Source organism: Phocoena phocoena, chromosome 5 (genome assembly GCF_963924675.1).
Source record: "Phocoena phocoena chromosome 5, mPhoPho1.1, whole genome shotgun sequence".
Taxonomy (NCBI): domain Eukaryota; kingdom Metazoa; phylum Chordata; class Mammalia; order Artiodactyla; family Phocoenidae; genus Phocoena; species Phocoena phocoena.
This window is the reverse complement of record NC_089223.1, coordinates 27609796-27637386: the sequence shown is the minus strand read 5'-3', so window position 1 is coordinate 27637386 and position 27591 is coordinate 27609796. Positions and strand designations below refer to the sequence as shown.

Genomic DNA, 27591 nt, shown 5'->3' with positions numbered 1-27591 from the left:
GACTTCATAGCACGCTATCATGGAAATGCTTGAGGAGAGAAGTTTTTAAAAATAATCTGAAGGGGAGTTTTTTCCTTTAAGGGAGAAATAGTTTAGTTCGGGGCTTTTAGAAAGATCAGGTGGCTCAGTGAATTAGGTGAGTGAATAGAAATCAGATGTGTTCAGTTCTAACTGGTTCTCCGGCTCCCTTAGGTGACCTTGGGCTGATTTCTATCATTTACCTCATCTGTAAAAAAGAGGAACATAGTAATAGTTATGCAGGGGGGAAGACAGCAAAATAGTTACAGTGAACTTTTACAACTATGCAACTGGTGCAAATTATGAAATTCTTAAGGTTCTGTCTTTAAGATGTCATTATAGTCATATAACTATAGAAAATGATGCATTTGAAGGGAACTATGTTTGAGGGGTAGTAAAAGTGAAAGTGTTTTCAGATAAAATATAAATTCGCAAGATTCCTTGTTAATATTCCTGGAAAAAAACTACTTCCTTGTAGAAAACAGCAATTTAACACAGTCTGTAAAATATAAAATTTTAAAGTCAGGTTTTTCCTTTGCAAAATAGTGTTTAAGAGCATATATATGACTTAAGGTAGAACTATCAGTGCTTTTCCTTACTTTCCTTATGTGAAAGTTCCTTTATTTTTTTTGGGTGGGGGGAGGCCGTTTGCATGAAAATTAAGGGGTCCTCATTGTTTTTGTCTTTGTCTCAAGGGAGCCTCTGTTAACAGTTTCCATTTGTAAGGGAGACAAACCTGATTTTATATAAGCTAGATTTGTATACTGGTATCTGTTTCGTCTTATACTTTAGTAACAAAACTTTCCCTTTACCATCTGGATATTAAGTTCTATGAGGATCATATTCATCAACTAATATTTTGAGTATTCACTAGTAAGTTCAGGAAATTCTGCTCAAGCCATGGTCCTTATGCCGGTTTTAAAAAGACAGCTTGGATTTCCTGGACACTGTAGGAAATAATTACCTAAACTGATCCATTTGTTTTACAGAGAAGACCAATTAAGATAATCGGGAGAATTCAGCATAAAATACTTCAATAATCATATTCTTTTAAAAACGCAGTCTTTAAAAATATTTGCAGTGGAAACATGCTGATGTCCTCCATTCTTTTGTGTTTGTTGCCAGCCTTTACTCTGTTTTCTTTGTTGAGAGGTGCATTAGGTTGGTAGATGAGAATACCTTAAACAAAGCTAATGTAATAGATTTCAGCAAAACCTTTTGCAAATTCTCTAATGATAGCCCTGTCAATAATGTGGTGAAATGCAGGCTGGTTTATGTTATTGTCAAGAGAGTTCAAGGCTAGCCAGACTGGACTTGGAAAGTTATGATCACCTGCATGATGTTAGCTGACAAGGTGCTTCCTTGTAGATTGCTTTAAGATGGTTCTTGCCCGTCAGCTCCTGTAGAGATTCTCTTCAAATCTTCACATAGCCTTACATATCCGTGGCTCCTGCTTTGAGGCAGAGTGGTGAAAAGTGTCCCTCAGCCTGCTAGTAGGTGTTCTGTGAAAAAAAGGTGCAGTAACCAAATTATTTAGAGGACTCTGGATTAAAAAGGAAACAGATTTCTGTACCGTGGAACTTCCCTGGAGTTTTAGCATGCAAATTTCCACTGTGAAACTTCAGAAAAGGCAGTGAGTGATCATGCTTTCCAAAAGACAATTTGGAGGATGAATTTTTGGAGAGGGGTCTGGATGAGGATGGCCCTTCAGATCCAGGGCAGATGGTTCTCTTGCCTGGGGGGCAAGGAGCGATACTGTAGGTGTGGGAGTGAGGAGGGGTGAGCCTGTGGAGACCTTTGGTAAGGGTGCCAAGGCAAGGGTGACTTCTGGGCATGTGGGTAGAGGGTGGTGCCGTTCACCAAGACAGAGAATGTGGGTTTAGGGACAGGGTTGGGGGTGGGGGAATGATACACAGAAGGTGTTCAGTTTTGAACAGGAGTAGACATGTTTCTTGTGGTGTTTAATGAACTTGGACCTGAAACATCTATACGTTAGATATACATCTGTTCAAGTTTGCTGTGGGGAAGACAGAATATTCTCAGGTAGAAGTAGAAGCAGGACATAATATTTACTGGTATTTTCAACCCATGGCTACTATTAAATGGTTTTTCAGTAAGGTAGAAAAGGCCAGTATTAGCTGTTTTGGTCCCATTTCACTATATATATATATTTTTTCTTTTTTTTCTTTTTTCCACTTTCACTTAGCTTTCATCCACATTAAGTTTTTCAGCTGGAATTACCAGATTACCTCCTCAAGCTTCGTAATTTGACTTATTTTCCACTGTTTTGTGATTTGATTTGTGATTAGGAATTTATAGAAAAATGTTCTTTAAGTAAAAGCACACTGCATAATTGGGAGATTTTAATGTCCACAAGTTACTGAGTATTGATTATGTTATAATAGTTTAACTTTCTTAAATTTGCATTATGCTGTCGTCTTGGGATGCAGTGGTAGAATTGATAAAGTTTCTGCCTTCTGGGAACTTAAAGTCTAGTGTAGAGTACAGAAAAGTAAGAGGTAATTATGATACTTGGACAATTTGGGCATTGAATTTTGTCAGTGAGCCCTACAATATCTCATGCCAGTTTATTTAGTAGAGTCATTATATTATTTTTCTATGATAATTAATATAATTTCTGGAGCAAAAAAGCATCCTAGTCTCTTTTTAATGAGGGGAACATAGGGCAGATGGAGATTGTGAGTGGCAAAAGTTGGTGGGGAGAGGACTGAGAGGCCTAAAGTAATATTTGTATTCAGAACTGCAGAAACTGCATCTTGTAGATCAGGACCTTTATTTGGGTCAGAGAATGTTTACACAGCTGAAAGGATTTTAAAAATGCATACTTAAAGATTTTAATTGTTTTATGCATGAAAATGCATAAATGAAGTTTTATTGAGAGTGAGTTAATTTTCTTTGAGATATGTTTCTTTAGAGTGGTGGTTCTCAAACGAGGGGTGGTTTTGCACCCACCAGCCCCAGAGACATTTGTCAAGGTCTGGAGGCAGTCTGGGCTGTCACAACAGGGGAGGAGGAATGCTACTGGCATCTAGTGGGTAGGGGTCAGGGAGACTGCTGGACATCTTATGATGTGTAAGACAGATCTCAACAAAGAATTATCAGGTCCCAAATAGGGCCAAGGTTGAGATAGCTTGGTGTAGACACCTGGGATCAAATTCCAGCTCTGCTGTGTGGCCCCTGCCTCAGTTTCCCCAGTTGTATCATTTGGAATAATACTTTTGCCAGTCTTGTAGGGTTGTTTATAAGGGTAAATAAGTTAATATATGTGAAAGGCTTGTAATATGGCATTGAATGATATAATGCATAAGAATTATATAAATATAGCCTATTATCATTATTCTACCTATGAAATAAATTTATAGAGAGAGCCAGTGAGTAAGATGGTATATGTAAAACAATCCTGTGGGCTCCCTGAGGAGGGGGACTGGGCCTGTTTTGTTTATCACTGTAGATTCAGTGACTACTTCTAGGCCCAGGATGTAGCACATACTGGGTAAATATTTGTTGAATGAATGAACACATAAATTGTCAGGGCCCATCTCAAACTTCCTCCATTAACTGTTGAGACTGAAACTGGCTGTCTGTTGGGAGTCGTTTTAGCAGAAGTACTGCTAGGTCAGACTGCATGTCAGAGTCCTTGCCAGGATTGAAATACAGACTAGAGTCCTGATATTCTTAAGTTGTCCTACAGCCTCTCTGTTATCGACCAGCTTAATTAATCAGGATATGTGACTCTTCACGTAATAGAGTTGATTTTAAATTATCTTCATCACTAATCCATTTTTAGAAAATCTTATTGTTTTAAAAGTAATTATTAAGTTATTTTGCCTGTGATCATTCACTTGATGACTTTATATTGGGAAATGGTAACATTAATTGCATTTCCTCGTTGTTTTTAATAAAGCCACGTATTAGATATGGAAAGCAGCTTCCATATGCTGGAAAGACTCCAAAGGCTTTGGAGTTAGAAGATTTAGTTTTAAACCTGACTTTGTCACTTATTATGCCTTTGACCTTGGGCGAGTTGCCCTCTTCACTAAGCCCTCAGTTTTCTCCTTGCCTGCCTCATGAGTCCCCAGGATTACTTTGCATATTAAATAAGTTAACATGTGTAAATACTCTTTGCAAACTCTAAAGGCTGTATTATAGCAAAGATGATTTATTGGTAAAGATTCTTTGCAACCTCTAAAGGCTGTATTATAGCAAAGACGTTACTTTTATTTACATGTAAAATAGTTTTATTGCTTCTTATATTCTGACTTCCAAATTATAGTCAAGACTGTTGTATCAGCACCTAAGAAGGTAATAATTTTAATATAACTAGAAGTATTGCTTATAATAAGTAGAATATGTATTTAGAGATCATTCCATGCAATTTCAGAATGTCTTTTAGAGTAATCTTGATATCAAGAACTCTAATTCAGTTTTTTAATATAAATTTATTTGTTAGCTATGGAAACCAAAGGCTACCACAGTCTCCCTGAAGGTCTAGATATGGAAAGACGGTGGGGTCAAGCTTCTCAGGCTACGGAGCGTTCTTCCTCGGGACCTACAGAGCGGACCGATGAGAATAACTACATGGAGGTCGTCAACATAAGCTGTGTTTCCGGTGCTATTCCAAACAACAGTACTCAAGGAAGCAGCAAAGAAAAACAGGAACTACTCCCTTGCCTTCAGCAAGACAATAATCGGTCTGGGATTTTACCATCTGATATTAAAACCGAGCTGGAATCTAAGGAACTTTCGGCAACCGTGGCTGAGTCCATGGGCTTATACATGGATTCCGTAAGAGAGGCCGACTATGCCTATGATCAGCAGAACCCGCAAGGAAGCGCGAGTCCAGCAAAGATCTATCCACACGTCGAACAGATGGTGAAATTTTATAAAGAAAATGGCCACCGTCCCTCCACTCTGGGGAATGTGAGCAGGCCCTTGAGGTCCTTCATGACTGACTCGGGGAGCTCCGAGAATGGCGGGGTCATGCGCACCATGGTGAAGAGCCCCATCCTGTGTCACGAGAAGAGCCCCTCTGTTTGCAGCCCTCTGAATATGTCATCTTCGGGTTGCAGCCCTGCCGGCATCAGCTGTGTGTCCTCCACCTCGGCTAGCTTTGGCAGTTTCACAGTGCACAGCCCCATCGCCCAGGGCACTCCTCTGCCGTGCTCCCCTAATGTGGAGAATCGGGGTTCCAGGTCACACAGCCCAGCCCACGCCAGCAACGTGGGCTCTCCTCTCTCCAGTCCGTTGAGTAGCATGAAATCCCCCATTTCCAGCCCCCCGAGTCACTGCAGTGTAAAATCTCCAGTCTCCAGTCCTAATAACGTCCTTCTGCGATCCTGTGTATCCAGCCCGGCAAATATCAACAACTCGAGGTGCTCTGTTTCCAGCCCTTCCAACACAAATAACAGATCCACACTGTCCAGCCCAACTGCTAGTACCGTGGGATCTATCTGTAGCCCGGGAAGCAACGCCTTCAGCTACACTGCTTCGGGCACCCCGGCTGGATCCAGTGCAGCCCGGGATGCGGTTCCTAGTCCAGACACACACGAGAAAGGTGCTCGTGAGCTTCCCTTTCCTAAGACTGAGGAGGCAGAGAGTGCAGTCTCCAATGGTGTGACTGGCCAGCTTAACATCATCCAGTACATAAAGCCGGAGCCAGATGGAGCTTTTAGCAGCTCGTGTCTAGGAGGAAATAGCAAAATAAATTCTGATTCCCCATTCTCAGTACCAATAAAACAAGAATCAACCAAGCATTCATGTTCGGGCACCTCTTTTAAAGGGAATCCAGCCGTCAACCCCTTTCCATTCATGGATGGCTCATATTTTTCCTTTATGGATGATAAAGACTATTATTCTCTATCAGGAATTTTAGGACCACCTGTGCCCGGCTTCGATGGTAACTGTGAAGGCAGTGGCTTCCCAATGGGGATAAAACAAGAACCGGATGATGGGAGCTATTACCCGGAGGCCAGCATCCCTTCATCTGCCATTGTTGGTGTGAATTCAGGTGGACAGTCCTTTCACTACAGGATTGGTGCTCAAGGTACAATATCTTTATCACGATCAGCTAGAGACCAATCTTTCCAACACTTGAGCTCCTTTCCTCCCATCAATACTTTAGTGGAGTCGTGGAAATCACACGGTGACCTGTCATCTAGAAGTGATGGATATCCGGTCCTAGAGTACATTCCAGAAAATGTATCAAGGTAAGTGGGCCTTTTTTTCCTGTTTTGAAAATGGCTTTATAAAATGCTGAAGGTTAGCACTATCTTTACAGTTAAGAAATTTAAACACGTTTGATTTTTGTTTTCAGCATGGTCATTTAGCGCTTCTCCCTTCGCTTGTTGGTATGTTACTACTCTTTTGAAATAGAGAAACCAAAAATTCTGTGAATCTCTTAGAAAATATTTGTGTTGATTTTGAAGGAGTGTATTTAGGTGTTTTTCCCCCTCTGCATTGCCTGTTTTAGGTGTTTAGGAAAAGTTTGTTTCCTATTGTCTGTTACTATATTTACTTTAGCAAACTAGTGCTAGATTTTTTTTTTTTCTTTAGCTGTGTACGCGTTCACTAAAATTGCTTTAAATTGGTCTCTTTGTGGTCATAGTCTTTTTTTACCTTTAATTTTCTTTATTAACCACTTCATTGGTTGTGAAAAATGAAAGGAAACCCCAAATCTGTTACCCACAAGCTCCCCACCTTCTTCATCTTTTTCTAGATTGGTTAATCGTATGCAAGTTGTGGTGTTCAGTACAAATAAATCATTTCCTTAACTCTGGAGGGCTTTTTAAAGACTCAGCACATCTAAAATTACTAAGTGGCCCGTCTTGCTTTCTTACTCATTGGAAGTGAAGTATGTCACTGCAGTTTTGAGCTGGTATATTTATAACTTTTAAGATCTGCAAGAAGACATACTTTACTTACTGTAAAATACCTCTTGGCTTTCCTTCATGCAGATAGCATATTGTATATATTTAGAAAAAACAAGGAAGAGGTTTTAGATATGACTCTGAAGGGTGGTTCTAAGTTATGCAATGAATACTTGCATTGGACTTTGATTCAGTACTGTGTTTTTTATACGGTTGTGGTCAACGATCCCTGTATTGAACATACAAAGAATAGATTTCCTAGATATAGTTCACGTGGGCATCTAGGAAGATGTGGCTGTTTTCCTTAAAAACTTATTTGGTGGGAAAAATGGCCATTCCCATTAACAAGATGTAAGGTTGACGTGTATTCCTTACTCTTTCTCCTTCGGTTTTTTACCGAAGCAAAAGGAAACACTTTCATTTGTGCATTATTTTCATCATCATCAACTCATACCTCGCTCCTCTTGCTTTTATAGAAGCACACATTCCATAAAGGAAATTTACACATTGTTACAGTTCTCGGTAGCACGACTAGTCAGTCCTATCCTAATGCTGCCTGTCTCTCCTGAATTCTAAACTCTTTACACAAATGCTGAGGTGGCATGGTTTTCCTCAGAACCAAGCTCAGCAGGTGTTCCACTGCTAGTGCTTTGTTTTACTTTCAGAGCAGGACATTTTGCACACGATGTAGATATTTTTGTAAGTGATGTTTGTAGTAGGTTATTCAGAGCGGGGACAGCCTGATAGTTAAAGAGCATGGCTGCCCTGGTTGAAATCCCCAGCCCTGCCCCTTAACTGTTTTGTGACCCTGTGCACATCCCATCACCTTTCTGGACTTGAGTCTTCTCATCTGTAAAAAGGTAATTCAGTAGTACCCATCTCAAGGGTAGTCAAGACAATTGAGTTAATTTATGAGAAGCACTTTGACTCCCATCTGGTACACAGTACGCACCATAGAGTATTATATACAGCTCATCGATTGCTCTTAGCATTTAATTCAATTGTTTTCATAACCTTTAGTTTCCGTTTCCTTTAGCGTTCTCTTTTCTGCATTCTGTGAAATTCCACAAAATCTTTTAAAGACATATGCATAGTGTAAGGAAATGTTTGTTGATAAATTCTTACGATTAAATTATTTTTTTTATGGTTAGGCACCCCACATTTGCTACTACATTTCTATTTATGCTCTTTTACCTTTGAAGGCTATTGCTTTGGGTAATGATATTTCTGGTAGAAATACTAGAGTGATACTAGCTAAAATCAGTAATTCTCTTTTGTTTGTTCCGTATCCTATTTCTACTGTTTTAATTGTCTTTTTCACACTCAACTCATGAAGCCCCTCCTGGTGGTCTGGGGACCCATAGCCTTACATATTCGTATAAATCAGTGACCTTGAGCCTACTCTGCCTTTGTGGGAACCTGGGGTGTTGTCTGGTGTCTCTTCTTGAGCCTTCCAAAATTCTTACTGAGCTTGTTAATATAGTCAGAGGGGATTCCTTTTGTTTACATATATACTGGTATTGTGCTAGTTAATATAAGTTTTCCAAAAACTGTAATGTCAAAGCTTTAATGTTATTCAAAGTCTCTTTTAGATTACTAATTCTTTACAGCTTTTCCTGGTGAATATTATCCAAATGTATTTGTTTTGATCATTCTCAGAGTAAACTTAGATTTTTTTTCTGGATTTCAGTCTACATGTTATAATATTTAATTTAATCTCATCCAAGCTTCATTATTGGCCTCTTCTTTTGTGTCTTTTGGACCAAATCCAACCCTTCTGCCTGTGTCATAATTTATCATGATGATACCCCGTTCCAGGGAATGTTGGATTAATGAATTAAAGATTGTAAAGGATCCAGGCAGTGCGAAACTGCTTCTGAGTTTCATAATATCCTTTATCTTTAGGTTCAACTCTAAACTATTTTCAAGTAGATGCTGAAGTATTGTTTGGGGTTCCTGAGACCTTTTCAGGGAGGTCCACAAACTCAAAAATTGTGCATTGGTAAAAGCCATTCAAAATGGGAGATAGGGCTTCCCTGGTGGAGCAGTGGTTGAGAGCCCGCCTGCCGATGCAGGGGACACGGGTTCGTGCCCTGGTCCGGGAAGATCCCACATGCCGTGGAGCGGCTGGGCCTGTGAGCCATGGCCGCTGAGCCTGCGCATCCGGAGCCTGTGCTCCGCAATGGGAGAGGCCACAACAGTGAGAGAGGCCTGCGTAACGCAAAAAAAAAAAAAAAAAAAAAAATGGAAGATAGACCAACGGTTTTAATGTAATAGTGTGTGAAAAGTTCACTGATAGAGTTTCAGATTCCATGTGGCAACTAAGCTTTAAGAAACCACTGACTCTCCATTTTCAGTGTCGTGTTAAAGAATCGTATCTGCAATGATCTGAAATGACCATTAAAATGCTCTTCCTTTTTCCAACAATGTATCAGTGTGAAGCCAGGTTTTCTTCATATTCTTGAACCAGAACACATCACCACACATTGACCACAGAAGTAGATAGGAGAATCCAGCTGTCTTCTATTAAGCGAGACAATAGACTTGCAAAACTGTAAAACAGTGCTGCTCTTTTCACTAAAGTTTTTGTTCTGGGAAATAATTTTTTTTTCACGTATGCACTTTTATGTTAATGTGTGATGACTTCTTTTAAATGATTTAAAAGAAATATTCGTTTTAATTTCTAATAGGGTAGATATCAATAGATAGAAATGCAGATAAACAAAACCTCTTGTCCTCAATACATTTTAAGAGTGGAAAGGCATCCCGAGACCCAGAAGTTGAGAACTGCTGGTCTCTTCTATCCTATACACCCTTTGGAGGTTAATGCAGAAAGAGGATATTACTCTGTTTGTGTTAGCTTTACTGAATGTTATGCTGAGGAAGGGGTGCCCCAGGCAGATAAGGAAAATGGTTCGTATCCAGGTGAACTTGTCAAGCTGATAGAAGTGAGTGATGGCCATGGAGTGTGTGTCTGTTTCAGCCTGTGGGCGTTCTACAAGAGCGGTGACCAGAGGCACGCCTGTTATCATTTCCAGCGAGTGGTTTATCTGAGGGCCACACTGGAAGGTACATGATGATAAAAGCTGGATGTAAAACTCTGCGGTGGACACTGGACCTAGTTGGGTCATGCAGATGCGAGTTCCCCTGTCCGCTTGGACACAAACAAAGCTGTGACCTTGAGTGAGTGGCAACTTCTCTCGGCCCCAGTTTCTTCATTTGAAAGAAAACGAGTTGACCTAGATGCTCTGTGAGGTCTGCCAACAGCGCGACTGAGTGGCTGTGTAGTTTCCTTGGAGTCGTGTACGTTAAGAATAAAAATAGAAGTATCCCTTAACATATTTGCTAGTCTGGTTTCAAGTTTATCTTACAAGTCCAGCTCTGTAGTTGCCAGGGTAGTCAGGATAGAAAAATGTCATGACCATTTACCTTTTAAAAGTAAGGGTGAGTAGGGGTGACCTGTCATTTTGCTTGGAGAAGTGGCAGGTTTTTTTTCTTTTAATCAAATCTTTCCTTTCTTAAAACTTGACACTTACACTCTGAGTTTCTTGTTCTTTTGAATTTACACTATTCCTTCTGGAAACAGGGTTTTTCTGTTGACATAACATTGGGTGTTTATGGCGATAGTCATAGTCACTTTGATAGCATTGTAACACAGTGCTACCATTGACTTAGACTTTTCGAATATAAAGTTCACTGTTTCAAAGGGCACATTCTGGTAGTTTTCAAGACAAGTAATCAGGAATTTATCTTAATATATGCTGAACTTTTTTTCCATGATAGGAGAAAACAATTTAGTGATAACCTACAGTTGTTTTCAAAATTTTTCAGTGGTCCCTGGAGTTTTTCGAAACCCATCTTCCATAACAAGTCAAAACCTTCAGAATTCAAGGAGTTTGTTACAAAGTTTGCCATGTCTCATAGTAAGCTTTGTAAATAAACCGCTGAGATATAAGTAACTTCATGTAATGCAAAGCATGAAAGAATAATGGGTTTTGGAGGGGAGAGATTGACTGATTATTGGTGCTTACCATAATAAATCCATTACAGAATTACTTAGGTCATTTGGAAATGAAAACATGGAACTTTCTTTTTCTTATTTGTCTTATAATATTTTGATTTTGAAATTGCTAGTGTGCCTAGAATTTCTCCAGGTTAGTGTTCTAAATAGTATTTTTATAAATATTTAAAAGGAGACTTGCTTCTTCGGATGATGCATTCACCTTCATTATTTATGGTATTTCTGGTAAAAGTGGTGATAATTTTATTGGAGAAAAAAACCCTATTCCTTTTTAATAAACAAATCAGTATGTACTGCCCTTCTATACATTTTGCTTTTCACCTCCTTGATTTATATGTCAGTATGTCCACCTTTTATCGTCTGAAGTGTTAGTATATTTAGAACTGTTTATTTCATACTTTAAAAATAAAGTGGAGATAAAAGCCCTGATTTCAGTTAAATAAACTCAACTTATTTAACTTAAGGAAGTTTGCATACATACCAGTGACATGGTGAAACTAGGACCTGGAGATTTATCATTTATGGATTGGATGCCTTTTGCAATATTCAAATTCTGGGTGTGTCTGACCTTTTCTATCCTTGTAATGTTTACAGTAAGAGAAGATGTTATATTGATCACCAGTAATTTAGGAGTAATACTTCACTTCCCCTGATGTCCTTTATTTTTTTCTCCAAAATAATACTTATTTTCCCAGGCTTTCAACTGTCGCTGTAGTTTCATACAGCTCATCTACTGATAAAATTTCAGCTCTGCTTCTAAATAATTTATCGTTTCCTTTCATTTACCAAATTCAAATTGAGAGAAAAATATTGATTTCTTGGATCCATTTAAATGTAGCCATTAAGTTGTATATTTTTGTGGACTGCATTCCAAAATTTATTAGTGAAAATCCAAGAAATATAAGTGTGTTAAATGGATAGTGTCATCTTAAATTTTAGAATTTCTAGTTTTAAACTTGTCAGGTATAGGCTTTGTTTTCATTTTTAAGAGTTTTATTTTGTTCTTTATATAGTAAGGTAATGACGAAGTTAAAATGTAATTTCATATAAGCACGTGTTACTTAATTGATGCTCTGAAAAACCTCTGGATTTATGATCGTTAGTGGTATGGCCAAGGCCAAAATTTCTATGTAGAGAAGAGGTAGAAATTGCTTATATTTTATGCAAGACATAGAACACTCTAGCCCAGGAAGGAAAAGAGGACAAACAAAAAGTAATCTGAATACTTAACAAAGTTAATACCCTGGGGAGAGAGTGTGAGCTAATAACTGGCCATCTGAATTCGCAGCTCTGGCCATGACTTAATGTTATCAGTGATGACCTCTTCATTGGCATGTATCCTCACCTTATATATTAGGAGCTGTTGAAACAAATATCCAAAAATTGTGACCTGAAACACAAAGAAATAAGGTTTGTAATGGGCAAAATCAACTTTGGGTGTTCCGACAGGGAAGGATCTGGGCGAGTCTTGGAAAATGAGGAGATGGGGGTATGGTGATCAGAGTTGGTATTTATCCTTAGTCTTGAAAAGTTTGCTGGGGATCGGGGAGCACCTCCTGGTGGAAGGAGTTACGTGGGCAAACCCTGACAGGCAGAAAACACTGAGTGTGGTCCAGCTGTATGGCTGGCTGTGATATGGGGAATTGGGGGAAAGAGGAAGAGCTTAGTTGGAACTAGAAGCCAGTGGAACTTGGAAGTCACACTAAGAAGTTTGCACTTAATTTGGCAGGTAATGAGGAGTTCCTGAAATGTTGGAGCAGGCAAGCAGCCTGAGCTGAAGTACACTTGGGTAAAACCTTAATTAGGCAGTGGTAGTAGGGTGGATTGGAGCGTAAAGGGCCTTGTTAAGAAGTTATTGCAACAGTGCAGGAGGATGGGAACTGGAATCTCTGGAGCAAGGATGTCGGGGGTAATGGAAAAAAGGGGCAGATATGACATATTCCAGAAGAAGACTTTGTAGTAGTTGATTTTTTAATAAAATTTTTATTTTGAAATAATAACAGACTTAGGAAGAACATGGGGGAACCATTACAAAGAATGATAAACAAGGACACATGTACACAATGCAGCCATCAAAGTTCAGAAAATAACCTTAAGTTACTGACATCTTGATTCTGGTTTTGCCAGTTGTGCCCATAATGTCTTTCATAGTGAAAGCACCCCAGTGCAGAATTGTATTTTGTTCTTTTTAGCTGTCATGACTCTTTAGTCTCCTTCAGTCTGGGACAGTTCCTCACTCTTCTCTAGATTTCTTGACTGTACAGTACTTTAGGGCAGTAAAGGCCAGCACTTCAGTAGAAAGTCCCTGATTTGGGTTTGTCCTCTGTTTCCTCTTGATTTGATTTGGGTATCAACCCCTTGTCAGGCGTATCACAGAAGGGATGTAGCATCCTTCCTCCTTGCTTCCTACCACATGCCAGGCCGTTTCCCTTCGTGCCTTTACAGTTTATCTGCAGCGTTTTATCCAGGTGCCGTCTGCCAGGCTTCTCCACGGTCAAGTTACTCTTTTCCCTTTGCAATTAAGAGCTATTTGGGGGAGTGGTACTTTGAAGTTGTATAAACATCCCAATCTTCATCGCACTTTGCTTATTCATTAAATTATCGATATCTTTATGGCATCATTATTTCTTCTTTTCTGCAGCGAGTTATAGCCTGTTACTGCCCTTATTTTTGAGGTTCAAACTGCTCCTCAAACAATTGGGAGCCCATTCCAGCTGGTTTCTGTGACCTTTTGCCATGTTCCCATCATTTCTCTGAGCGCTTCCTTGCTTTAGGCCCATCTTGTACTTTTCCTGTCCCAGTCCTGGAGCCAGCCCTTTCTGCAAGGAGTGCCCCCCCCATGCCTGCAGACACCCTCCTCTCCTCTGTGACTGGAGTCTAACTCTGCATCCTGGGTCACAGGGCCACACCCCCACTGGATGCCCCCCTCCACCACTCGGGTGCTAACTCCCGCTGCTGGGTTCTGAGACCTGGCACTAGGCCAGGTGAGCACATGGATGCCCCCCTCCCCCTCTGTTGGGACTCTGACTCTCTGCATGGGGGGGCTTGCTGCCCCCCCAGTGGGCCACCATAGCCATCCACACCCTAGCCCCCAGTGTGGAGCTCTGCCATGCTATGTCTGGCCTAATGGCTTTAGGACTAAATCACTAAGGAAGGGCAGGAGAGGAGTTGATACTTGAGTGGAAAGGATGTGGAAAATCAGTGAAAACTCACAGGTTGTCGGCTTGACCATCATGGAGGGGGGTGAGCAGTTAAGAGAAATGGAGAGGTCGAAAAGAGGTGATGATTTATCTTGGTTGCCTGAGTTTTACGTTCCAGAGAGGTGGGAATGCTGGTGTGAGAGTATGGGAGGCCTCTTCACAGACATGGCAGTGCAGGGGGCAGCGCGGGTGCTAGCCAAGTCGAGAAGGTATACATGACTCAAGTATCGTCTACAGTGCCTTCTCTGGGAGTTTGGAGGAAAAGTACCCCTGTAGATGAGCAACACATGCTAGTAAAGGACACAGGAGTTCTTTTGACAGTCAAGATAGTGCGGACTCCTGGATGCCAAGGGAGGAATAACGTTGTCTTGGAATTTCCAAATTAGAAGGGCCCTAAGTCTGTCTATAAATCCAGCCCTCTACGGGCACAGATACTGAAACTGAGGCTGAGAGAGACTGTATGCCTCTTCCGGTCTCAAAGTAGTTAGTAACAGAGCTTTCCTTCCAGTGGGAGAGGGGGGTTCAAAACCCGATGGGAGGGCTTTCCTGGTGGCGCAGTGGTTGAGAGTCCACCTGCCGATGCAGGGGACACGGATTCGTGCCCCGGTCCGGGAAGATCCCACATGCCGCGGGGCGGCTGGGCCCGTGAGCCATGGCCGCTGAGCCTGCGCGTCTGGAGCCTGTGCTCCGCAACGGGAGAGGCCACAACAGTGAGAGGCCCGCGTACCGCAAAAAAAAAACCAAAATAACAAAACCCGTTGGGAGGGCTGAGGAGGCCAGGAATTAGGCCGAATAGTTGGAGCTGGTGGCTTTTCAGGAAGGAATTCTGTAGAGCAGTGGGAATGGGACTCAGCCTGTGATTGACTGAGGAATAAGTTAGCAATGAAGGAGAGAAACCTGTGGGTGTGGGGACAGTGCTTATGCTTGGGAGGTGCCTGTTTGGTGGTAAAGGGAGAGGGGTCGAAGGGAGAGATGTTGGCAGAAAGACACAGCAGGATTGGAGAAGGGACAGGTAAGTCCTTTGTTGGACAGGTAAGGTCTAAAGAGGGCAGTGGACCTGTGCTGAGATTGAGGTTGAAAACGTCACAGGGAGGGAAGATGCTTGATGGGGGGCCGTGTCCCAGGAAGACGAGGGCAGAAGTGAGACTGTCCTTAGCCTACGGTCAGATATTTAACTGCTGGCTCGAACCCATAGGTGGAGGCAGTTACTGGTAGCCTGTGTCACCGTTTTATAGACCTGGAAACTGAGACTTAAGCCTGTAAAAGAGATCCACCTAAGGCCACAGAGCTAAGGTAGATGAAGAAACAAACACTTGAGCTAGAGAAGACGAAAGCTGAATGTCCTGGAATAAGGAGATGGGTCTTTTAACGAGCGTAAATCAGATTGGGTGGCTGACCTAAAGCCCTCTGGCCGCATCTCATTGCAAGCAGCGCAAAGTAAAGTAACTTAGGGTCTGTAAAGCACTGAGTTACCAGGCCCCTGACGATTTTACTTAGTATGTTTCCTCCTTGCTCATTTTCCACAGTGATCTTTCTGGGGCTCAGACAGCCAAGCTCCCTTCCTTCTTGGGGGCCTCTGCTTGCTGGTCCCTCTGGCAAGAAACCTCTGATAACTTATTGCGGTTTAAATTGGTATTTCTCTAATGCTTACATGATACTGTACATCTTTTCAGGTACTACTTGCCATCCATACGCCTTCTTTTCATGCCTGTTAACTCTTTTGCCCATTTTAAAAAGATGTTTCCCCTTTATTCTTCTTTTTTGTTTTTTCTTTGTCTTGCCATATGGCATGTAGGATCCCAGTTCCTCATCCAGGGGTCAAACCTGTGCCCCCCGCAGTGGAAACTGGGGTCTTAACCACTGGACTGCCAGGGCAGTCCTCTCTTTTGTCCATTTTTATTGGGTGGTTTTCATTTTTTTGAGTTCTGCTATCAGTGTATTTTAAGATAAGCTTTTTGATAGAAGACCTAGAACTAAGAGAGAAATAACTTAAAAATTCTGTGTTGGCAGCGGGAAAAATACCAGGCAACTCTCGAATTATTTAGTACCTACTGTGTTCTTAATGTGGGGGAAGATACCAAATGAATATGAAGCAAACCAAATGTCTCCCCTGTATTCCCATCTAGCTGGGGGAGAGGGCTCACATGAGTTTATATAGCCCTTCTTTTGGTTGTTCCCTAATTACGTGTTTGGTCTGTTACCAAAGATGAGAAAAGGAGGAGTCTTATGTGGGCTAGAATAGTGAAGGAGAGCGTCATACAGGAGGTGAGATTTCAGTTGAAGTTTGAAGATTGGCGGTCTTTGGGGAGGAGTAGAGAGGTGTCATAGGAAGAAGTAAAAGCACAGGTGGGTACAGGACAAACAAGGCCTGCTTGGAGGGGTTTAGTGGTAGTTGGGGAAAACTAGACTATAGAAATCTGTGAATGCGAAAAAGAAGTGCTTCGTACTTTTAATATAGTGCTCGTAAACATTAAAAAAATTTTTTTTATTGTGCTAAAGGTTACATAATAGAAAACATACTCTTTTAACCATATTTAACTGTAGAGTTCAGTGGCACTGAGTACATTCACCTTGTTGTGCAACTCTCACCATCATCCGTCTCCCGAATTTTTCACCTTCCCAAACTGAAACTCTGTCCACGTGAAATAATTTTCTTTAAACCTAGGAATGACCTAAAAGGATAGAGAGGTCCACCTGGTAAGGGAGATAGAAAATAGTGACAGAAACAAATTTTAAAAAGCAACGGAGAGGCTATCATATTGGTAATTCAGTGAGTGGTTGGAATGGTGAACAAGGGATAAATATTAGAGACAAGACAGTTTATGGGAAGAAGTCATTGAAGACCAGATTATCTGACCCAAAGCCTGTTTCTTTCCCACTCTACTCCCAAGCCATGTGTGTTAACAGCCCCACAAAAAGTAGATTGCCAAAGAGCATAGGGAAGAAAAATGCAGAGTTTTATAGTAACAAGGAGAGAATTTCTGCATAATTATGACTCTTAAGAGAAAAGGAGCAGAATAGTTTTGTTATTTGGATGAAGGTAAAACCCGATAATTTCGATACCAAAATAGAATACTTTTTATTAGACTTGGGGAAAAAACGCCCCCAGGGAAATGGAAACAGGAAGAACCAACTCCTGGTTTAACAAAGTTGGAAAGCAAACTGGTGAAAGATTATGTAAATCAATTAGAAATAGTGACATATGGAATTCTGATTTGCATACAAAGATATAAAGGAACAGAAGAATCTCAGCTCTTTGGGAAGTCCATTTATTTTGTGCTCAAGTAACTGGTGTTTGAATTTACAGGGCTCTTTCCAAAAGTGGAATTGTGCTGATTTTCCTCCATCACATGGTAGAGTTTGTATTTACTTAAAAAAATACTTTTCTGATAAGTTTGAGATGAGAGTCCAAGTGCAGAGTTTGAGAGTGTAGGGATGTGATGGGAGCAGATATTCTTTTATTTACTCCAGTTCGGATTTTCAGTGTATTTTTTTGAAATGGAAATTGTGTTCAGAGAGGCTTTTTTTCTTGGAAACTTGAAGGTATGACTGAAGAATTTCTGGTCGTACGATACAAAGTATTCTTTTCTCCGTCTCTCTGTCATTTTCAGACCCAGTCGAGGTAAGTGTACATGTGAAGTATTCCTTTGAGACCTCTGGAAGCATTTGAGTTTCTGTATGTGGCAGAAATATGATAATTTTGTTGACATATACCCTGTATTTTGGACTTGGTTGCTATGATTCAGGTGAAAACAGCACTTTCCCCTCCTAAGTACTGTTTTTTAGGGGACTGAAGAAATTGACAGAGGCCTGGAGTAGGGGAAAGAGGAGTTACAGCAACGTTTTCATGATGAAAATCTAAAGCAGATTGCGCTTATATTTACATGACTTCTGAAACGTTTAGCCCCATGGGTAGTTCTTAAATGTCCCTGTTCTTGAGCTAATGTTCATTTACAAGCCAAAGATTTTTATGAGGGTATAATTACATGAACTGTGCATTTTTTTGAAGATTAATTTGTCGCCAGTACCCGAGGATGGAAGAAGTAAAGAATAGAAATCTAAGTGTTGAACGTGGTCTAGCCTCTACGATTTCATAACACTGATGAAATATGCTTTTTTAAGAATTTTGATTCTTGCCAATTCTACTCTAGCAGAAATTATCAAATTTAGGATTATGAGGGTTTTAAGGAAAGTAGACATAAAACAAATGTTAAGAAATCAATGTTTTATTTAATATGGAAAATGACTACATTTCCATGACTGTGTTAGAGTCCCTACACAGTCAGTCTCCTCCAGACCCAGACATGTAACTGATGCAGAGCACGCTAACCCCAAGTTATTTAAGGCTTTTAATCAATGAAGAATGATAAAAGTTTGCTTGTCATACTATTCCTAGACAGTGTTGATATTTCAGCAGCTTGGCTGTAAAAGGGGGTGCCCTTCCCTGGTCCTTAGCCCAAGAGAGACTATGCAAGACAGAAAACATGGAGGTTTTTTAAAAAGGCATTCACTGCTACCTATAAGTAACTAAATGAAATACCAATTCTGTTTACTGAACACCATGGAATCTATAACAACAATGTACATTAAAAACACTTACTTGGAAGTCTACAAATAATAAATCCTGGAGAGTGTGTGGAGAAAAAGGAACACTCCTACACTGTTGGTGGGAATTTAAGTTGGTGCAGCTACTATGGAGAGCAGTATGGAGGTTCCTCAGAAAACTAAAAACAGAATTACCATATGATCCAGCAGTCCCACTCCTGGGCATATATCTGCAGAAAACTCTATTTCAAAAAAATACATGCACCCCAGTGTTCACTGCAGCACCATTTACAATAGCCAAGACATGGAAGCAACCTAAATGTCCATCGACAGATGAATGGATAAAGAAGATGTGGCGTGTGTGTATGTGTGTGTGTGTATACACACACGTATATATACATATATATAATGGAATATTACTCAGCCATAAAAATGAAATAATACCATTTGCAGCAACATGGATGGACTTAGTATGATAATCTATAAGTGAAGTAAATCAGACAGAGAAAGACAAATATATGATATCACTTATATGTGGAATCTAAAAAACATACAAATAAACTTATTTACAAAACAGAAATAGACTCACAGACATAGAGAACAAACTTATGGTTACCGAAGGGGAAGGGGGGGGCAGAGAGGGATAAATTAGGAGTTTGGGATTAACAGATACACACTACTGTATATAAAATAGATAACCAACAAGGACCTACTGCATAGCACGGGGAACTCTATTCAGTATCTTGTAGTAACCTATAAAGGAAAAGAATCTCAAAAAGAATAGATGTATTAGAAAAAAACACTTACTTGGCAAACGTTCTGGACGTGGGTGGTGGTGATGGTTGCTCAAAAATGGGAATGTACTTAGTACACTTAAAAATGGCTAAAATAGTAAGTGTAATGTTGTATATATTTTATCACAATGAAAATAGCACCTAATCCTAACAAAAACGGGGGTGCCTTGCATTGATGAAATTTGGCACATGGTAAGATTCCGGGGTGCCCTGAAGGCCCAGTGTGGGAGCCCCTCTAAGTAGAGAGGAGGTGGGGACTGTATCACCCAGAGCCGTGCACTGACCTGTACAGCGTCGCACACAGGCTGTGTTCAGGACTGATTCCCACTCAGCAAGCCTTTATGAAGCCCTTGATTCTGTCTGGGCAGAGTCCTGGGTGTATGTATGGTCACAATAAGAATGGGAACTTCCTCATCCTTCGGAACACCCAGTCTAGATCCAGCCAAGATCCCATTGCAAAGTAGGTTGTGATGAGTCTTTTTCTGGAGGTACCAAGTAATGTTTCCAGAACATGGGGGAAGGAACACTTCGAAAATATTCGTTTCATTAATAAAATTACATGATGGCCACAAGCAAATTTTATGTGATCGGTCAGAACTCTCGGTTTGGAAACAGCACAGGAAGCCATCTCATACTAATTTAAACAAAACGGAATCCCTTGGCTCACAAAATGGGAGAAGTTCAAGGGGTAAACCTCAGGCTTGGCTAGATCCCAGGTTTCAAATAGTGATGTTGTGAATTTCTTTGTCTCTCCATCTGTTGGAGCTTTTCTCTTTTCATTCGACTTTGTTTTGGGGAGCAGTGGCCAGTATCACCCTGGGCTTGTATTTTCATTAGTTACTGACCCTGGTGGAAGGAACAGCCTCTTTCTTGATAGATTCTCATTGGCCTGGCTGGGGTCTGGTGTCCAGCCTTGAGTACAGATGGTGATGGTATGTGTGTGTACATGTATGCAGGTGGGGGGTGAGTCCTTGGCCTCACTTTGGACTAAGAACACAGCAGGATGAGTCTCCAGAGTGTTCTGGACAAACAAGACTGTACTCTATAGCAATAGTTTCAAAAGCTGATCATGTTGTCAGTTATTAATTATCTCTTATTGAAATAGAAATGTTAAGCACAGTGCTTGATTCTCTAAGCATTATCATTAATGAGGTTTTACTAGTATTGAAGTGAACTATCTGGCAATGTTGAAAACTTGTGCAGGATAGAAAAATGATGATTGGGAAAGGCCAATGCAATGTTTTTTAGAGGGAGAGAAGATCTGATGGTCTCTTTTGTGAAGTACATTTATAGATGTTTTTTTTGTTTTTTGCGGTACACGGGCCTCTCACTGTTGTGGCCTCTCCCGTTGCAGAGCACAGGCTCCAGACGCGCAGGCTCAGCGGCCATGGCTCACGGGCCCAGCCGCTCCGCGGCATGTGGGATCTTCCCGGACCGGGGCACGAACCCGTGTCCTGTAGCATCGGCAGGCGGACTCTCAACCACTGCGCCACCAGGGAAGCCCTATAGATGATTTGATGATGGGAATATTTAGCAGTAACCAGGATGTGCTCCAAAAACAGTACACTGCAGATTTAATCCCACTTTCTGATACAGAGGGAAAATTGGGATTAATGAAACTCTAAAAGGTTCATTAAATTGACCCCATTAATAAATATGGCCCTAGGCCATCCAGAACTAGTTATCATTGCCCATCTAGGAGCACCTAAGAAGTGCCTTATATTGTATTTTCTTTGGCTTATTCATTGAGAGCCTCTGCCGTTCTTGGTAAAAATGATAGTTTCTTAGTGTGGGAGGATTACTAATAAAATGAAATTACACCTGTTCACCAATTCAGTATACATGCATACTTATGCGTATAATTTTGCTGTGGCTTCAGAAGATTCATGGATCATTTCATGAACTCATGGACTGCAGGTTAAGAACCACTCCACTTGTTCATTGTTAAAATATGATTACATAACTACGGAAAGAGGACTGTAGTGATCAACTACCAATAGGACATGTGTAGTTGAAAATGCAGTTTGAATTGTGTGTTCAACAGTAGTGCCAGGTTATACATTTGGTCACATCATCTTACGTAGTAAATATTTATGCAAGATGGCTATCTAGGTGAAAGAATCCCATGAAATAGGGAATGTGGAGTGGCCCATATAAACAGGCCAGAGATATCAGTTGATCTGATTAGTTGATTTCTGACAAGTTGAAAAAGATGAGGCTCAATAAGCTTGCAGGTATTGACAGGTAGAGAGAGCATCATTTAGGAAAAATATAATCAGAAGCCAGAGTTATCTTGGTAAATGGGAGAAAATGTAAGACATGAATAAATAGGAGAATGGTGGTGGATAGGAAGGCCAACTTTGAGGTCATACCTCCACTTACTTGGTGGATGACCCTGGGCAAGTTACCTACCCTCTCTAGCAGTGAGTTTCCGCATCTTTAAAAGAGTGACAATAATAGTCCTTGCCTCCTGTGGCTATGGGAAATTTATCTGAACCAGTCTGAGTAAAGCGCTGGCATACAGTGAGCGTGCAATGGAAATCCTAGCTCTTACCATTATTGTTGATTGTTATTAATAGTTTCAATTAGAAATGAAATCGAGGAATAGGAACAATAGGAACTACAGGCATAAATAATTGCTCATGTGAAAGTGTGACCTAAAAGATTCCATCGTGAAAAGAATTAGCAATGTAGATTTAATAAATTCAACCACAAAACTAACATTATTTTAGAGCGAGGAAATCCTTCCAATTCTCTGTGCCCTCATGAGATCCTTAATTGAGAACTCTATTCTTCTCTGAATTCCAAAAATAGAGATTATGATGAAGATAGTTTAGACTAGTGAGTCTCAACGCTTTCTTAGAGCAATACAAATGAAGATTGATATTCACATATATCACATACTCCATGGCAGATTTGATTTAAAAAGCATTGTGTGGGTATGTGTGTGTGTGGGCAGCAAAGCAAATAGCACCATGAGCTTTTTGTTTTTGTGGTATTCATAAAAATCAATACTCGGCATAAAAATATTATTCTCTTAGAGTTGCTTATTATGGGCTGCTGCATAGATCAGACAGGCTGCATGGTGGTATACTGTGATGGTTTCAACTTCCATCTCTTTTCCCGTCTGTGAAAATATTAGGATGCAAACGAGTGAGTGGCTTTATTGTAGGAAGAATCATGGACCTGTTGTGTGTTTCTATTTTAAAAGTAAATAATTCACAAACATCAATTTCATTATTATTAACAAATTACTTGGCACACGGCTCACAACTGATCATGCCCTATTGTATGGTACTGTGATATAAAGGAGAGCCTGAGAAATTAGTAAAATGCCATAATCTCCCCTCTTCCTCTACACAGTTGAAATCACTAACTAGAATAATGCTATTCAAATTGGAGAACCGTTCAGTTGATGATACCAAATATATAGTTGCTGTCTTCTTTAGATGATAGAATAAAACAAGAAGAAATCCTGTTAGGGATTTAGATCAGCTATGAAAATCTGCTGACTTTATATCACGGTTAAACATTGGGCTAGACTTATTGTTCGGAGAAGGCCCATGATGACTTTTACTCTGCAAGATTTTAAAGGTAAGAATAATTTTCATGTTTGAGATTTTTTTTGATGTAGCTGTAACCAGAATAGAAGTGTCTTAGATTATGACTTTGCCTCAGATTGAGTAATTCGGCTGTAATAAATCAGCATATGTTGCTGGCTAGTCTAAAAACTACATGAGGATAAAAACATGTTATGTAAAACCATCCATAGTATCAAGTCTTTACGATTTCACTCTGCTGAAGATTTAATGCCAGCACCATACACCAGATAATTTCCAGTTTCTCTGAAAGAGAATGTCAATCGAGAAAAAACGTTTGAACACCTATCTGGATCCTGGAGAGAGAAGTACTTTATAAGACTAGAGCACTGTGTTTTGTTTGATTTTGTTTGATTTTTAGGTTTCAAGTCTCAAAAGGATAGACTGTGATTTATGGGTATCATTCATTATACTGAAAAATACAATAATGTTGGTGCAGTAATTAATCCCTATTAATCCTGTAAATTAATGTTTTTAAAGGAGGGTATGGTTTTATTAAAATGTGCTTTGGTTTTCACTGTATGCGGGTCTTATTGATTAGCTGAGAACATATTTCACAAAACATGTTGAACAAATAATGTTATACATACTTTTATTGAGGTGTAATTGGTATAACATATTTTTCAGGTGTATGTTTTGATATCTATATATATCATAACTTTTATAACTGAAAATATGTAGCTTTTGACCCCTTCACCCATTTCGTCCCACCACCCACCAAAAAATATTTTATATGACTTTCAGTTCCTCATAATTGTCATTTATAAATATAAATTTAGATAAACCGGTTTATATGCCTATTTAGCCTTGATTCTTGTTATTCTGAGCAGATCTCAATTGTGGACTTAGAGTCATTTCCAAGGTTCACATGTTGATAATAAATGTAACATAATTTTAAAAAAGCCTGGAGCAGTGGAAGAAAGCATGCATACACATAAACTGAGCATTTTGATTATATAAAAATTCTGTGTGCCAAATAAAATGCCTATGTGCCAAATAAAATTAAGACAAAAGATGGGAAATGATGATTAGGTTAATTATCTCTATATTAGGAGCTAATACAAATCAATAAGACCGTGAAGACTTCCAGTAGGGGTGGGAAAAAACAAAGAACATGAAGAGACAGCTCATAGAAGAGTCAATACAGAAGGAGTGCGTGAACATCTAAACTGTTTCGTCATGCTAGTAAGTAGAGAGATGGAAATGAAAGCAACAGTTAGATAGCGTTTTTCACCTATCAGGTTTTCAGAGAGGAGGACAAATGATGGATAGATGGATTCCACTGTGAAGGATGTCCACAGGAAGTAAGTATAAAGAGAAAGAAGTGATATGGCAGCAGGTACCATCAGAAGCAGTGTGATGTGATTCCACAGCAGGAACTCTCCAGCCAGAAGGCCTTGTATGAATCTCAGCTTCACCACTTACTAGCTGTGCAATCTTGAGCAAGTTACTTAACCTTGGTTTTCCCATCTGTAAAATGGAGATTATCATAGAATTTATCAAATGGAATTGTTATAAGGGCTCATTGAGTTCATATATGTAAAGTGCTTAGAAATGTACTTCGTCCATGTAAGCCCTACATAAGTATGTTTGCTTTATTGTTATTATTATTGATTATCATTGCAGTTATATACTTGCAGAAGGTCCAGTTTCTTGGACTGTATCATCAGGAAATTATCATACATGTGGACAAAGATTAGCGTATAATGGTGTTCGTTTTAGCGTAACTTAGAAAAATTTAAATAGCTTTTTCCCCAGTGAATTGGGAATTAGCCAAATCATGGTAAATTTATTTTTATTACTATCATGTAATATATGCAGTCATGTCTATGGAGAAAATTTAATAACTTGGAAAATCATTAAAATCTAATGTTTTTCATTTAATATTATATATGCAACTGTATTTACAGAATTTGTGCACATTTATGTATGTGTATATTTCATTCCCAGTGGAAGGAAAAGTCTCAAAATCAGAAGCGGTTGTCACTGAATAGTAGGATTTCTGTTTCGTTAATTTTTCTTTTTTGTAATCACCAAATATTCTACGGTGAGAATGTTATTTCTGCAGCAAAAAATTATTAAAAGAGCACCAGTAATGATCTTGAGAGTGTAATAAATCTCCCACATACGAGAACAGATCATCTCTGTCTCCAGACGGTACTATCATTTTCACAGAGAAGTGAAGGATTCTGGGCTGATGGGCATTTTGTTTCCTTATGATCTGTGCTTGCTGGGGTGTGTTTGCCTCTCGCTCTCCACACCAGCCCTAGAAGACCCAGTGGTCGGTGGTCTGGGAGGGAGAGAGGTGGGCGGGCCCTGCACACGCCCATCTGAATGTTGCTCTGTTTCTTTCAGGTTTAACCTGCTTCCAGATTCTTTAAGGTTGTAGGACCATTTGTCATAACAGCAATTAAAACTACTTGAGAGTGAATTAAACTGTTATGTTTATAATTGTCTGAATAAGCAAGCATGATGAATAATGCAAGTTTTTCGTAACAGTTTATTTCCTAAGCTAATAAAGGAACTTAAGAGCTATTAGGGCAGAATAAAAACATTGCTTAAAAAAATCCATTATCCTCACATTTATTCCTCCTCTACCTTAATGATCTTTCCTATTATTCCGCCATGGGGTCCCGGTTTTATCAGGCCTGAAATCTGACCCCTTCAGTTCCTTTGTGTAAGAACGGTTCTTTCAGGTGCTTAGGTTAGATGGACGTCTTTTGTTTCTTCTTTTCATTTCTGTTTTTGTAAAGTTGTGCTGTTCTCCTGTAGTGATCCTTTAGCTTAATGATATGAAGAAAAGTTAAATGTGAATGAACAGGAAGAGTTTTATTTATTAATTGGGATTGGGTGATCATTGGAAACTTTGTAAGCCTCGTAGAGTTTTTTTGGTCGGCTAATCAGTGGAAAAATATTTTAAAGATTGACTTTTATGTATAAGTATGAAATTCTTATTTTTTAAAAAACCACTTATATTGTTAATAATGTCATGGTTTGGAATTGTTCCGCTGACTAGATGCTATATTCACCAAGGGTCTGATGACCTTTATGTAGTGACTTATCTAGATTTATATTTATAGTTAGTCAGCTGTTACTGTGAAGTATTTCTTTGTAGTAAAAAGTAATTTTTTTATGAGATAAATTACAGGAAAATTAATTTCTACATAAGTTTCCTTAACATCAGTATGTATGACAAATTATCTTCCGAAAGACCTTAATGTATTTAAGTTTGACCTACTGGTAATTTTGGGGTGTAGTTTTCCAAAGGGGCATAAAGTTCAGCATAGAATTACTTAAGCTAGGCAACAGTCAAGGTAGATTACAGTTACCTTCCAGGAAGTGGAATCAGTTGAACCAAACAGAGGCCAAATCAGCTAAACAGGGGTTAGGAATTTACACATGATGCCTTATTTGTTCCTTTCTTTATTTTAAAAATTACCAAAGACAATAATAATATCCATATTTTGCCACTCAGTTAACACGTGTTCATTTGTCATTTGTTTCAGATCTTTCTTTAAATTATTAGAGGCAAAATATCACAGCTGAAGTTCAAGTCCTATTTGAATCCCTTCCCTCCTTCCTCTCTGTCTCTGCAGAGACAGTTGAAGTCAAGAATGTCATATATATTCTCTGTCCGTATTTTTATTCTACACACATATATTTATGCATATATTTAACGATTTTACAGAAATGGAATCTCACCCTTGCAAAATATCTAACAATTTTTGAGCTCCATGTGTGATGGTGTATTCAGATCTAGTTCATTCCACTTTCATTACTTTATGTATTCTGTGGCTTATCTGGTTCTTTATTACTGGGCACTGAGGTTGTTTCCAGTGTTATTGCTAATAAAAATAGTGCTGCAAAGACCAATTTTGTAAATGTCTCCTTATACACACGAGTAGAGATTTCTGTAGGATATATAACCAGAAGTAGAATTCCTGGGTAATGGAGAATATATGTATCTTTTTGCAAGTTTTACTTGATGCGGGGGCAGCGTATTTGTACTAATTTACATTGTGTGTAAGGTACTGGTTTCCTCACTTCCTTGTTGGCACTTCGTATTGCTAGTAGGAAACAGTGTCTCATTTGTAGTTTAAATGTGAATCTCCTCATTACTAGTGAGGTTGACATATTCTCCTAGGTTTATGAGAGTGGGTTTCCTCTTAAATTGCTATTCATATCCTGTTTACCCAGATTTCTTTTTTTTTAAAATTTATTTAATTTATTTATTTTTGGCTGCGATTGGTCTTTGTTGCTGTGCGCGGGCTTTCCCTAGTTGCGGTGCGCGGGCTTTCCCTAGTTGCGGTGGGCGGGGGCTACTCTTCGTTGCGGTACGCGGGCTTCTCACTGCCGTGGCCTCTCCTGTCGCGGAGCACAGGCTCCGGATGCGGACGTGAAGGCTCAGCGGCCATGGCTCACGGGCCCAGCTGCTCCGCGGCATGTGGGATCCTCCCGGACTGGGGCACGAACCCGTGTCCCCTGCGTCGGCAGGCGGACTCTCAACCACTGCGCCACCAGGGAAGA

At 39.8% G+C, this 27591-nt stretch overlaps 1 protein-coding gene across 2 annotated transcripts in view; it reads left to right on the top strand.

Annotated features, from left to right (window-relative positions):
* Nucleotides 1-4491: 4491 nt before the first annotated feature.
* NR3C2 (nuclear receptor subfamily 3 group C member 2) overlaps nt 4492-27591 on the top strand; it is a 359661-nt gene continuing 336561 nt past the window's right edge. For both annotated transcript variants that reach the window (XM_065878137.1, XM_065878138.1), the window contains exon 1: nt 4492-6245. In XM_065878137.1, the coding sequence (XP_065734209.1) occupies nt 4492-6245 (1754 nt within the window). The remainder of the gene's footprint in view (nt 6246-27591) is intronic.